Source organism: Lolium perenne, chromosome 4 (assembly GCF_019359855.2).
Source record: "Lolium perenne isolate Kyuss_39 chromosome 4, Kyuss_2.0, whole genome shotgun sequence".
NCBI lineage: Eukaryota > Viridiplantae > Streptophyta > Magnoliopsida > Poales > Poaceae > Lolium > Lolium perenne.
The window spans coordinates 196,036,142-196,051,008 of record NC_067247.2 but is presented as its reverse complement, the minus strand read 5'-3'; the positions used below and the strand labels follow the sequence as shown (position 1 = coordinate 196,051,008).

The 14,867-nt window shown below is 43.2% G+C and overlaps 1 protein-coding gene across 1 annotated transcript; it reads right to left on the bottom strand.

Moving 5' to 3' along the window:
• Nucleotides 1-766: 766 nt before the first annotated feature.
• Nucleotides 767-2,558, bottom strand: LOC127295247 (UDP-glycosyltransferase 72B1). Its single transcript, XM_051325164.2, has one exon. The coding sequence runs from the start codon at nucleotides 2,428-2,430 to the stop codon at nucleotides 1,003-1,005; it is 1,428 nt and encodes a 475-aa protein (XP_051181124.1). The 5' UTR covers nucleotides 2,431-2,558; the 3' UTR covers nucleotides 767-1,002.
• Nucleotides 2,559-14,867: the final 12,309 nt, after the last annotated feature.

Below are 14,867 nucleotides of genomic sequence, written 5' to 3'. Positions count from 1 at the left end.
ACATAGTTTAACACTTAGACAAGAGCAAGTTCACATAAATATTTTGCGTCGACACTAAGACTGTTCGTGGGCAGTCGCTTGGCCGCCTGATCGCTCATCTTGTAGGAAGAAGCCGCGATCCCTGCAATCGCTTGGGAGTTGGGACTAGGTCTTATGGAATCGTCCCAAACAGAGATGAGTCGTCAGGACTGTAGGCGGCTATTTATAATTAGAACGAGTCTAGGTCTCAGGTGACTGAGACATAAATCTCAGTTTCAATATAGTTGTAACTTATAAAAATAGTACTAATTGTCAGTTTCAACCTAGTTGAAACTCATTAAATTCTTAGTTTCAACCTAGTGGAAACTCACTACGTTCTTACACTACACAAATCGCGAGGCAAAATCCAAAGGCTAAAAGCGTCTACTGATACATACTAAAAATCAGGCGCCTGATTTCTAGCGATTCTGTTATAATTATTAGGTGCCTGCAGCCCCTAGTTTCATGTGTAAATGTAGGCCTGCCAAGAACATGAGCCTCTCTAGGTTACATTTGCGGAAACTTTTCATATTTGTTTATCCGGAATTTCCTTTGCCGTTTTCGTTTCCGTCGGAAACCGCTCCCTCGTTTTCATTTCCGTTTTCTTTTATGATTCTTCCGTTTTCTTTCGTTTTCCGCAAAATTCCATTTCCTTTTCCCTTTTTTGCTCTTCATTTCCTTTGGATCCCCCGGAGGTTTCTAATCATTTTCCATAATATTTCTCTTCATTCGTGGGACACGGCATACCTTCCAAATAAAATATGGGGGTTGAACAGTTTCGGCTCGCAGTGATGATGAAAACACAATCAGAAGCTATTGACAAGTGTGCCGACCGACGCCTAGTTGTCGCCGCTGTCTATATATGTGGGTTTTGATGGAATAATGTGGGGTTTGAATAGTTGCAGCTCACGATAATAATGATGAAAACACAATGAGAAAGTATTGACAAGTGTGCGCCGATGGACACCTAGTTCTCCCCGCCGTCTATATCCACCTGCGCACCACCTCGTCCAGCGCGACCGTGGCGGCTCCTCCCTCGGCGAGACCTTCCTCCGCCGCCTTCTGCAGCTCCAACACCTTGGCTCGTACCTCTGCGCCTTTGCCTTTGCCCACCATGATTTCCCTGACCGTGTTGGCGATCTCGTCCTTCTTCTTGGTCTCCGGCATTCGTATGGCGGCCCCGATCCCGTCGGCCAGCATGACGGCGTTCTGCCGCTGCTCGGCGAAGAGCGGCCATGCGACCATGGGTACGCCGTGCACCAGGCCCTCCAGCACCGAGTTCCAGCCGCAGTGCACCAGGAAGCCTCCCGTGGCTTGGTGGGCCAGGACCTTTATCTGCGGGGCCCAGGACGGCACGAGCAGGCCCACGTCCTTTGTCCTCTCCACGAAGCCGTCGGGGAGGTAGGCCAGCGGGTCCTTCTTGCTCTCGGCGTCGTAGTAGTTGGCGTTGAGCGCCCCCTCGTCGCTGGGGCTCCGCACCACCCACAGGAACCGCTGCCCGCTGAGCTCCAGCCCCAGCGCCAGCTCGTGCATCTGCTCCCTCGGCAGCGAGCCCCCGGAGCCGAAGGAGACGAAGATGACCGACTTGGGAGGCTGCCGGTCCAGCCAGTCCAGGCACGCCGCGCGCGGCGCCGGGCTGGCGGCGTTGGTCTGGATGAGGGGACCGATGTTGTACACCGGAGGGCGGCCGGGCTCCGGGACGCGTAGCGCCGCGATGGCGTCCGGCTCGACGGCGTCGAAGGAGTTGACGAGGATGGCGTCGGCGTCGAGGTAGCGCTTGCCGTGGTGCACCATCCACCGGTAGCTCGGGTTTGACTTGTCCTGGAGCGGCGCGAGGATGTCCTTCCCCGGGATGGGCACGCAGCCGGGGAGCCTGATGGGCTCGGCGAGGTCCCGGAACTCGCCGGGCACGGTGGCGTCGAGCTCCGGGAGGTGCATGATAAGCGTGAGGCCGAGGAGGTTGGTCGGGAAGAAGAGGTACCTCCTGGGCACCCCGGCGGCCACGGCGGCGTCGAAGGAGTCCGCGCCGAAGAGGTCGGCGACGAAGGCGACCAGGCGCGTGGTCTCCCTGAGCTCCGACAGGACCGCCGTCAGCGCCGGCACCAGGCGGACGCACTCCTCGGACATGAGCGTCTCGATGGCGTCGTCGGGGGCGAGGTCGGAGAGGTCGACGGGCGGGAGGGACAGCGCGGAGATGGTGGGCGGGAGGGAGGCGAGGAAGGCGCGCTGCGTGGCGGACGCCGTGGAGGCGAAGGTGATGAGCGTGGCCGTGACGCCGTGCCGCGCGGCCAGGCGCTTCGCCAGCTCGGCCAGCGGGATCAGGTGGCCCATCCCGGGCGTCACAAGCATGGCGACGTGCGGTGGGCGGCGAGACTCCGCCGTGCCGACGCAGACGCCGTTGGCCTCCACCATGGTTTCTACCCTGAGACTGAGTGAGTCGGGGCCGATTTCCGTGGTGCGGGTGCGTGTGCCGTGTGGTGATTTGGTTGGAATTGTGTGGAGGTTTGGTTGGTTGCTTCTGTTGTGTAGTGAGGGTGTGGGCAGGCGTGGTGGGGTTTATAAGGAGGGAAGTGGTCAGTGTCGTCTGCACCGTCTCCGTGGTGGGGTGAGTAGGGAAGATGGGAAGACGAGGCAGGAGGCAATAATGGATTCATCATGGTGAGGTCATGATTGTGTCATGATTACGTGCATGGAAAATCACTAACCCCAGGTAGAATGGATATCATAGGGAAAAGAAGAAGAGGAATATGCGAAATTCATACGATATTTTTTCAATCTATTTTTCAAAACCTTTTGGAGTAATCTATGTAAATTTTGGATGCAGCTTCAGTGACTTGGTGTTATCAAGTCTCACGGTGACTTGCCTCCAACATCTACCATTAGTTTCTCATCCAACGTACATGAACGTGTGGAGGCAAAATTTCCTTGACATGGCCCCTTTAACACAGTCAAAACCGGCCTCCTGTATGTACGACTAATGTGAGGTTGCTCTGTTGTAAATATAAGTATTGCTAGCTTGCATGTCCAATCAAATTAGCAATATGTATGGAGCCTAATCAATCGTGGACTTGTCCATTTATTCAAAAAAAATACAATATTAGTGAATCTTAGAGCATCTCCATCGACGTCTCATAAATAGGCGTCAGCACCTACCCCTTAATTTAGGGAGAGGTTTCACACACCGGCGACCTTTAATAACTTAGAAGTTGTGTAAAAATTGAAACTGCAAAAGAAATGTCGGATTTCATTCAAATTTGTACAAAGTTTGCAAAATATATATTACTAGATGAAAACAAAAATCTTATGGGGACGGTCAAAGGAACTGAAGTCGAGGACGCTATCGGCGCCATTGCCGCCGATGTCATCGTCGTTCGATCCAAACTTGAAGTCGTTGGAGTCGTCGTCCTTTGGCTTTATCGCTGGTACCAGCGTCAGAGCAGGAGTAGGCCCGCCTAGGTCGACGACGTTATTGTTGTCGATCGCCGACCACCACTCCGCATATCGTACGGTCGCCTCTAACACGTCCTCGTTGAATGACCGGTGCAACAACAAATGTTGCCTGACGCTTCCTCGTTGAATGGCTCAAAATTCCAACTTCCTAGATTTTTTTGAAAAAACTCCAGTCAATAATATATATTATACTACCTCTGTCTATTTTTAGATGTCCAAAGTTTGTCTAAATTCAAATCTATCTAGACACTCTTTAGTGCATAGATACATCAGAATTTAGACGAACCTTCTAACATCTATTTATGGACAGAGGGAGTATTATTCATTTTTGGAAATATTTTCAGTCAATTTGAACATATGGGTAGTGAATAAGCCACATTTTAAGTTTTTGTCCGAAATTTTAAACTGAAAATTCAAACTTTCCAGCAAAATTTGAAAATGTTCCAGTAAATCGTATACGTTCCATTCTCCATTCTAGAAAAATTTGAGCCTATTCAAACGCACGGTTTGTGAATAAGATGCATTTAAAGTTTGGACACACAAGTGTTGTGAAACTGGTAGTCACGGTGAGGATTCTGACTCCGGTGGTTGTGGTCTGTCCGATCCGAAATTAATGGTAGATGTTGAAGGCAAGTCACCGGGAGACTTGATAACTTCAAGTCACTGAAGCTGCATCCATAAATTTTGGTTGCATCTTTCGTTCCAAAACTATGGATACGAGAAACTCGTATGAAACTATTTCAATCCAAAAAGAAACTTTAACTCCATGAAACTAGAGTGTAAGGTGTAATCCATATAACCACGTGACTAGTCGCCAAGGTTTTGCGGGAGAGATGAGCCGCTACCGCCACCACAATCCGGTCGGTACCCCACGACTCTGGTCACCGCCTTGGCATCTCAATGTGAGGGGGACCTCATGTTCTTCAACTTGTTGCTAAAATATTACAATGCAGTGATTTCTCTGGCATTGGGCCTTTCACAATGGGATATATCTTAGCGTGTTATCCTAGGTAGTGGTGTGTGTTAAGAGACAATAGCCCCAATGCATTGTATCTTAAGGATTGTCTCTACATTTAATGATTTTGTTGATATGTATGGATGTGATTGGGTAGCAAAAAAAGAGTAATCCATGTAAATTTTAGCAATGTGGTTCCCTTGATACTGTGGAATTCTAAAACTCATAAGATTTTTTCAATCAAAAACTAAGGATACCAGTTTTTTTAGCTAACTAGCTTCTCCGCTGGCACGACGGACCACTAGGTAAGGCTAGAGAAGTGGCAAACAATGACAATGATAATAAAATGGGAGGATCCGAAGGTTTGTTGTGGCAATAGTGGCACGAAAAGGGATGGGAAAAAAAAAAGCATTGTTGGTTGTAGGTGGTGAAGTGAAAGAGATATATTGGAATATAAAACTTAACTTAATCTAATCTAATGCAACCTGGGTCCTTCTAGACCTTCTGCATTGCTCGGGGAGAAAAGCAAAAAAGAGAAAGACGACATCGATATGGCCACTCCGATATCGGTGAGAAGAAAAGTTCATTAAATGGAGTAAAGTGCAGAATTACGGATAGAACAAGAAGATCCAAAAGAAATGAAAATAGAAGGGATAGGGTGTGCGTGACTGCGTTCATAGAGGTGAGTGTGTGTACGTCCATATGAGCATCTACGTTTATACTGAGTTTCGCAATAAAAATGAAAATGTCCTAAACTTGGGTTTTTTTTTAGTTTTGCAAAATATGCAGGTGTTGTACAAGGTTTGTTTAACCCTGAATTACACATAGTAGGATAGGATCTCTATCAAAAAAAAGAACCGCACATGCGCTGGCCGCCCATATCAAACCGGATGCATGCCTCGCAGCTATCGAATATATATACATTATATATCAGGATGTTTCCATTTTTCTTGTTCCTCCTTTTAGACTACGACACGAAACAAACCTGTGTCACATCGTTAGTTTAATGTTGGATTCCCGATCCATCAGGAAAAGGGAGATACCGACGGCTGTTTTCCTAACTATTCCACCAAACTAAAGCTGTTTTTCCTTCAATCACAGAGTTTCGCTGCCGCAGAAAGATTTTTGCTTGTGATACGTCGACAGGTACAGGACATACATACGTACTTCACCACGTCAACAGCAGCAACGGGAATGATTGGGTAAGCAGGAGTCAATCGTCAGGCATGTCGTCATATACTAGCTAGTAGTAGCTACACGTACTATTCGATTTGGTCTCTACGGTTTGACCCAGCTAAGAAAATGTAGCTAGGGAAACTAGGCAAAAGTAGTATGCACGATTATAAACAGTGGGAGTTCCGTTCAAAAAAATAATATTGGGAGTACTTTTCCTGAAACCACACCAACGAACACGAAAACCGACCAGATTCTATGAGATCCGCCGGACACACGCAAGATGCACCACCGGAGCGAGGATAGGGCGGGAAGGACCTTATTCTTACTTCAAGATGTAGCCGCCTACTCGGGTGAGTTTGGGTCTCTTCTTCTTGTAGGTTGTCCGGAGGGTTTTCCGTTTTCGTTAGGTCATGGTGATGTGGCAGGCTGCAAGGGAGATGAAATGGAGCCAACACTTTTCAGTGAAAAAGCAAAAATGGAATAATATCTTAGGGAACACACAAGGCGTCTTATGGCGGAACTATAGGATGATGTTAGACTAGTCATACTATATAGCAGTATTATGCATATGATAATATTGTGTATTACCTCCATCCTAAAATTTAAGTCTTATATTTTTTGAAAATTAAACCAAATAAAGTTTGACTAAATCTTTAGAACAAAATCTATCAATATACCATATGAAAATATATTTTATTATCTATCTAGTGATATTAAATTTGTATTTTACATATTAATATTTTTTTAGTAAATACTTAGTTAAACCTGGCATAGTTTGACTTTCTGAAAATAATATAAACCTTAAACTTTAGAATGGAGGTAGTGTTTTTACCATATATCATGATTCTATTATATGATACTATCTCTATAATACATTGGTATCATGTAGTATCATTTTCTCACTGAACTGTAAAATCTTAAAGTAAAGTGTGTACTACAAGATTTGTTTGATATTTTTTTAGTTATACGTGTATGATATGGTATCTACTAACTATGATACCACTATACTCTCTCTAGCTCATCATTAATTATAGTAACATGTCATCTTTTTTGTATGCATGACACTCATCTTTTTTGTACGCATGATACTAGTACCTACGATAAGAGCAATTCCAATAGTATAGCCAACTGCTGGCTATAACAAGATGTCATATCATTTGTAGTCATCTTATAGCTAACATGTATAATAGTTGGCTACAAGAATGAAGCACTTTACTAACATATGGCCCACCTTTCACTCTCACAAAGTGTCTAGGAGCACGTGCAAGAGCTGGCTATTGCATAGTAGCCCACTTCCCTTCTCTCTCCTCTTCTCTCTCCTCCAACTCATCTAAAATATATTATTCAATGTCTTATAGTCAGCCGACTGGACTTTATTGTACTTGCTCTAACCTCATTGTGGGAGTATTGTATCAGAGCCAAGAGATCAAGTTTAAACCTCGACTAACGCACTATTTAATCTCTTTAAAATAGTTGTGGCCTCCCATTAATCCCACGAACAACATGAGCTCTTGTCTGCTTCTCTGGTTACTTAGATGACGCTGCAACCACCATTAGCCTCCCCAACAAATGTTAACTCAATTCTGTGTCTTATACACGTATAATGAAGGCTGCTTTGCCTCATGAAGCATCTGGCTATCATGTTCTTTTCGTAAGTAACAACCATGGTTGCGCTATCCTTTTGAGTCATATAGATTATAAAAATATATGTGACTTTCCGTGCGAGCTAGCATGTAATTGGTGTTAATTGAAAAGACTAAGCAACATACTGTACTTGCTTTATTTTTGTATTAAAAACTTTGCTTCTTTGCGAGAGCTTGCTTGGAACAGGTATTCAATAGTAAATTTAAAAAGGAACCGCGCTAGGGCTCTCAAAGCTGGAGCGCTAAAATATTTGGAGACATTATACAACAGGTTGTTTGGGCCAGCATCATTATTGGGTGGTTGATCAAGCGGAGGAGAGTAGAGGGCTGTCTTTTCAGGAGAGATGGCTGCGAAGAGAGATCAAAAAGAAATTGTTGGTTTATGCTACGTGGAAAGAAACGTTGTGATACAAAGATCTAGACTCACATGGCTAAACTTGGGTGATGCTAATACCCATTATTTTCACATTCATGCAAGCCATAGAAGGATAAAAAAAATGGGAAAAGTGTGGTGGAGCAGGTACGACTCCACGCACCCACCCCTTTTTTGACGTTTTCTTTTTCATATCCTTCAAATTATATAATATTTTGATTAGATTTTTTCGCAGGCCACTTACAAATAACAAATAGAATGGGGGGGAAATAGTCCGGAATTTTTTTGTGTAAATTTAAGTTATTATTCAAAATAAATTCCTGATATATTTATATACATAAATATATAAAAAAAATCCAAAATATTTTTCCCATAGTCTAGTTGTTATGTTTGAGTGATCTGTAAAATTTCAAGTTCAAAAATTGTGTGGTGTGAGAGATATAAAAATGAGAATTTGTTTGAGAGAGGGAAAAAAGAGCTAGCACAAATTTTGATGCAGTGTAGACGGTGTAGATACGGGTGCGCACCAAGCACCTACTCTAAAAATCCACTCTCTAAAAAAATATTAGAAATCTGAATGATAGAGAAAGTATCGTCTCTACTCAAGAAGAAACTCAGGGCACTCATTTTGAACACTTTGGACCGAGGCTTGGAACTCCGGCATTAAGGCATAGTATCTGTGGTGACCCGGCATACCACTGCATGGTGTAGTATGCAAGTCTGATGTAACACCAATGAAACATCGTTTCACTAGTATTATATCGCTCAGAGTGGTACAACAGAAACATATGCGGGTCCAAGGTATGCCTATAGAATTACAACATTGACTCTGTTACATAAGATCCGCACAACCTCATACTTTACAATGAGGTAAATCTGCAAATAAACTCCAGAAGAACGACTCGTAGTCTAATCCTATCACGAACTCTATTTGTAGAGTATTTGACTAGCTATAGGGGCTATGAATAGATTCTAGCTAAATAGGAGCTAGGTTTAGGAAGCTAGTTCCCTTCTATGGCTAAACTAGGTTTTCTCCTTGTTGGATGTGGCATCTGATTCCTCTGACATGGTTCTGTTTCTTGAAGTAGTTGTTGACTCCTCGGCCCTCGAGTTGCACTGTAGATCCTCCTTCGATGCCTCCATATCTAAGCAGGGGATTTAAGAGTGGGATGAGTACGAGCGTACTCAACAAGTTCATTATAGGAAAGAGGTGTTTAATGCACTAGCTACGGCATTAGACCAGAAAGTCTAATACCAATGCAAGTTTTCATAACCATTTCTTCAAAAGGTTGCTTTTATTCAGAAGAACTATGTCCGTCAGCCTTCACCGGTTTACTAGAACTTCATGGAGCTCCTTTCCGGCAGCGTTCGCAGTTCCATATCCCGGAACAGGGAGTGACAGGTCACGATTCGTTACACTCTGCAGAGGTGTGTTGCTTTACCCATAAGAGATCTTAACCTTGGTGCCAACCGGGCGCGCAACCCGTCCACACTTCCTATGGTGTGAGGCCCGATATAAGGTCATAGCCAATCATATTCCTCCGCTACCTCGCACACCCACCCTTTGTTGCATGCCCCGACCATGGGTCCTCGCCGGTCCCATTATTCCCATATTAGGGTGGACCCTGACCACGACAACAGTTCTGGGCTCATACCATAAACTCCTTCGCCGGTAGATGCAACCCCTCATAGACCGCAATACCGTGGGGACTTTGTTGGGACCCCCACCCTACAACCTGATCCTCGGGCGACAAGTGTAACTACGGTCTCTACCGTGGGGACTTAAGGCTTCCCTAGCCTACCGCTTTCCCCCTTGGAATACAAGTTTTCTACGGTAAAGTGCGTCCGTTGATGTACAAGAGGTGGAAATACGATTGACTATTCCGTCCCACTCCAGATCTTATGGTTAACACGGGTATTACGGCACAAGAATCACTGGACGACATTTGTTGTTTAATCCTAGATGGATATAAACCCGTGCAATGGAACCTCCACCATATCAACACAATCCATGGTTCCATTGCCCACCACATAGTCATATTCATAGTTGTTAAAATAGTGGTTTTGCATTTTTATGCAATCGTGATAAACATAGTACTTTGCAATTAATTTGGTAAAAATACTCAAATGACATGAGCAAGTGATGAACTTGCCTTTTTTGACTGCAAGATTATGCAGGCAAGGTCTTCGATACGCAGTAACTCCAAATTCTGAAATAGCATCATCGTCCGGTAAGGACGATGTTTAAAAGATTGGCAAGGATGCAATAATGCATAAGTATGAGATGCAATCGCTCTAAGCGTGATCTAACCCTGATGATTTAGGATTAGTGAGTTGTAATGATTAGTTTAGGGTATGTTGCACTTTTAGAGTGATTCACAAACAAGGTTCTTATTAGGGTTGATTACTTGGTATTGTAAATAAGCAATGCAATATATCACAACAATAATATTACAAGCACACATCAAGGAGAATTGGTATAATCCTAACATGTATTGAATAGTGGTTGATTTAAGCACTATATGGCATGGTTAACGATTAATTATCATATACGTCAAAGGAATAACTTTTGAAGAACATGTTCTTTAATAAAGAACAAGTATGATAATTAGGGTTGTAGAGTTCTATGGTTTATTATGGTTTCATCTAGTTTCTGGAGTAAGTATTAGATGGATCACAACATATTTGGATTCATCAGCAACTAGGCTTGATTGGTTTTACTTAAGCTTAAGCAACTTAAGCAATTAACTATACATGGTTGCTATCATGGTGGTTTCATCTTGCTGGTGATAGCTAGCTGGAGTTTATAGGTCCTGTTAGGTAGGGTTGATGATGATTCCTTATTTTCTTCAAAAGAATAACTTTTGAAGAACATACTTCTTAAGTAATAAGAAGTATTACAATTAAGGTTGAGGTTGCCTAGGGTTTACCTTTGAATTCACTAAGTAAGGAATGGTTGGTTCTTGAATAGGATGATTCATAATTATCTAATACTAGTAGGTTATAGTGGAACAGGGTTATGTAGTGCAAAATAATAGGTATGGTTGCTATTAGGGTTCATCACCATGTTGTGATGCTAAGTAAGGATGATTAAAGGATAAGATCCTTGGTGATATGGACTAGGTTTGATTCTACTTGATCATCTTGGTTTAAGGGTATGCATACATGAATACTAAATTGCTAGTGATAGGGTTCTACATTTTATGTGGACATAGGTATGTCTTTTAGTTGCTAATGATGACTCTATGATTTGAAAGAAAGTATTGTGATCATAAATTCTAACCTAGGGTTTAGGTTAGAGGCAAGTTAAGGTTCTCATGTAATAATAAAGCTAGGTTTCTAAATGAATCTAGGGTTTAGGATTACACATGAAATGATGAATTCCTGTTTTTCTACCATATGGAACTAGGGTTTTCTAGTTACCCTATAATTCTTGGATTAATAACTTCATTAAGAAAATTGAAGTTATTAATAACTTTGAAATAAAAAAATAATGTTAGATTTGGCATTTTATTATTATTAATGAATTAATAATTAAGGTAATTGTTATTTATGGTTGAAATTCCAATAATAAAGATTTAATAAGTTCCAGATAAAGAAAATTAGTTTTAATGTTTTCTTTATTTACTTTACTGGTTTTATTTATTTTATACTCTTTTCCTAATTATTGAATTTTTAATTCAATTATAAATAAGAGAAAATGCTTAAATAATAAGTATTAAATACTTAAATTTTTATTACAAATAAAAATTTCATATTATATTTTTATTAGATAGATTTTATTTTTAGAATCATTTTGATATCACATTTGGTATTTTTCATAATTGAAATGAATTTGATTTATTTCTGTAATGTTGCAGCAATTTGTGAAATTTGAATTAAAACCGGAAATAACTAAAGCTACCCGGGCTTTCTACCCACGAAGACACTGACCAGTGGGCAAGAGTCCACGTCAGTGCCACCGTGGCGTCGATGTGGCAATCCTCACGGTGGCCGGCGGTCAGGGATCGATGGTCGCCGGCGTTGGGCTACTCCCGCGGACGCGTGGATGGTCTGGTTGGATGCGCGGCTTCCTACTGGACCTAAAGGTGGCGGCGCCGCGCCCTAATGGTCGCCGGAGTGGCTCCGGCGAGCACCAACAGCGGCGGCGGATGACGGCTCACGGCGACGGAGTGCTACCGAACGAATTAGGACGCGAAACTAGTACCTATCGACGGGGAATCTTACCGTGATGCTCTCCAGAGGGTCGGTGACGTTGATTAGGGGCGGAAATGAGCTCAACTTCGCCATTTCCGGCGATATCCGGTGACAGAGATGAGGCCGATTCGTTGTACACGATGCTTCCCAGCTCGATTCCTTGCTCGGCTTGGGCAAGTCGAGCATGGCGATGCCGATGGTGGTTATGGCTTGGCCTGGGGAGGTTTCTACCGGCGGCAATGAAGATGGCCGGAGCGAGCTAGGGTTTCAGAAATTGGGGAATTTGAGCAGAGGGAGAAGAAAGCGAGCTAGGGTTCGTTCTAGGGCTTTTATATGGCTCCAGGGCGCGCCTCGTCACGTCGTCGATCGCAGGGATGTCGCCAGCGCCGAGGTAAAACCAAGGACGGCTTCATGCTGGCGCCCATGCGAAGGAAGGAGATGAGGACGAGCTCGTCCTCGAGATTTTTTTACGAAGGGGTATTGGGCTGGCCTTGGGCCGTGGTGTTGGGCTGTGATGGGCTGAGGCTTGCTGGGCTGCTGGTGGGCTGATGCGGCCAGGTGAGTATTTCCCTCATTTTTTTCTCTGTTTTTATTTCTCCTATTGTATATTTTCTATTTTAATTCATATTTGAATTCAATTCTATTTGCAGATATTTGTAATTATGCTAATTCATTCAAGATTTAGTATACTGACTATTGTTTCACTATTCTATTTGAATTCATATTTTATATTAGGTTATTTGCATATTTGTGAACTTATTCAAAATAGCAAATAGACATGAGTTGATATTTTCACTTCAATTTCCTTTTTGTTATGAATTCCTATTCAATTTAGAATTATAAGAGTTGATACCTTCTTCTCAAAGTATTTCTGAAGTTGTTATTATGTCTTAGTTCCTATTTGAGAAATTAATCACTTGCATGTTAGTTCATGTGAGCAACATTTTATTAAGGTTTTGTAGGTTTGATGATAACCCATATTCATTAGCATCTGTGTTATGGTCTATTAACACTTTGAATTATCTAGAGTAGGTATTTCTCTCATCATGGTTTGGTCTTGGTTATAATTATAAGTGGTTGATCACCACTTGTGGGTTTTAACTATAGGACTTAGCATTAGATGTCTCTTATGTTCAATAATTAAGCATGAGAGTGCAATGCTAGGGTTCTAATTCAATGTGCTTACTAACACATGGTTTGAAACTCAAATATGGCTTCATTGGGTTTTATTGTGCTCACCCAAGTGGTATACAAACTAGGTTGAGATACAATTCTAGGTTGTAGATATGGGATGACACCATTTTGCATTGGCTAGGGTTTAATCTCCCCTAACCATGATAAGGTGATTACTTGTTTAATATTTCATGTGTTCCTCTAGTTACTAAGGATTTGAGAATTGGTTCTATCTTCTACCAATTAACTTCTATTATTATCTTCAATTTATCATTAAAGTAACTACATTGGTTATAGTTCTTTTTATAGTTAACTTTGGTCATATGGATGGATGATTTCTCATCATATAGAGTATAGAGTTTAACTCTATGGTTTGCTTAGGTTCTTTACTTTATGAAATATAGATGTGGTAGGATTCTTCTTATGATCACCATATGGTTCACAGGTTAAGGTTAGGATATAAGCCTAGGGTTGCTTGATAGTTGATGCGTGTGGTTGGCACGTCCGTTGGGAACCCCAAGAGGAAGGTGTGATGCGCACAGCGGCAAGTTTCCCTCAGTAAGAAACCAAGGTTTAATCGGACCAGTAGGAGTCAAGAAGCACGTTGAAGGTTGATGGCGGCGAGATGTAGTGCGGCGCAACACCAGTGATTCCGGCGCCAACGTGGAACCTGCACAACACAACCAAAGTACTTTGCCCCAACGAAACAGTGAGGTTGTCAATCTCACCGGCTTGCTGTAACAAAGAGTTAACCGTATTGTGTGGAAGATGATTGTTTGCAGAAAACAGTAGAACAAGTATTGCAGTAGATTGTATTTCAGTAAAGAGAATTGGACCGGGGTCCACAGTTCACTAGAGGTGTCTCTCCCATAAGACGAACAGCATGTTGGGTGAACAAATTACAGTTGGGCAATTGACAAATAAAGAGAGCATGACCATGCACATACATATCATGATGAGTATAGTGAGATTTAATTGGGCATTACGACAAAGTACATAGACCGTCATCCAACTGCATCTATGCCTAAAAAGTCCACCTTCAGGTTATCATCCGAACCCCCTCCAGTATTAAGTTGCTAACAACAGACAATTGCATTAAGTATGGTGCGTAATGTAACTAGTGACTACATCCTTGAACATAGCACTAATGTTTTATCCCTAGTGGCAACAGCACAACACAACCTTAGAACTTTCTCACATCGTCCCGGTGTCAATGCGAGCATGAACCCACTATCGAGCATAAGTACTCCCTCTTGGAGTTAATAGCAAAAACTTGGCCAGAGTATCTACTAGTAACGGAGAGCATGCAAGATCATAAACAACACATAGATATAACTTTGATAATCAACATAACAAGTATTCTCTATTCATCGGATCCCAACAAACGCAACATATAGAATTACAGATAGATGATCTTGATCATGTTAGGCAGCTCACAAGATCCGACAATGATAGCACAATGGGGAGAAGACAACCATCTAGCTACTGCTATGGACCCATAGTCCAGGGGTAGACTACTCACACATCACACCGGAGGCGACCATGGCGGCGTAGAGTCCTCCGGGAAATGATTCCCCTCTCCGGCAGGGTGCCGGAGGCGATCTCCTGGATCCCCCGAGATGGGATCGGCGTTGGCGGCGTCTCTGGAAGGTTTTCCGTATCGTGGCTCTCGGTACTGGGGGTTTCGTCACGGAGGCTATTTGTAGGCGGAAGGGCAGGTCAAGAGGCGGCACGGGGGCCCCACACCACAGGGCCGCGTGGCCAAGGGGGGGGGGCGCGCCGCCCTAGGGTGTGGCCCCTCCGTGGCCCCTCTTCGTCTCTCCTTCGGACTTCTGGAAGCTTCGTGAGAAAATAGGCCCCTGGGCTTTGATTTCGTCCAATT

Excerpts from the sequence above, each read along its gene's own strand:
- LOC127295247 (XM_051325164.2), bottom strand. The coding sequence starts at position 2,430 with ATGGTGGAGGCCAACGGCGTCTGCGTCGGCACGGCGGAGTCTCGCCGC.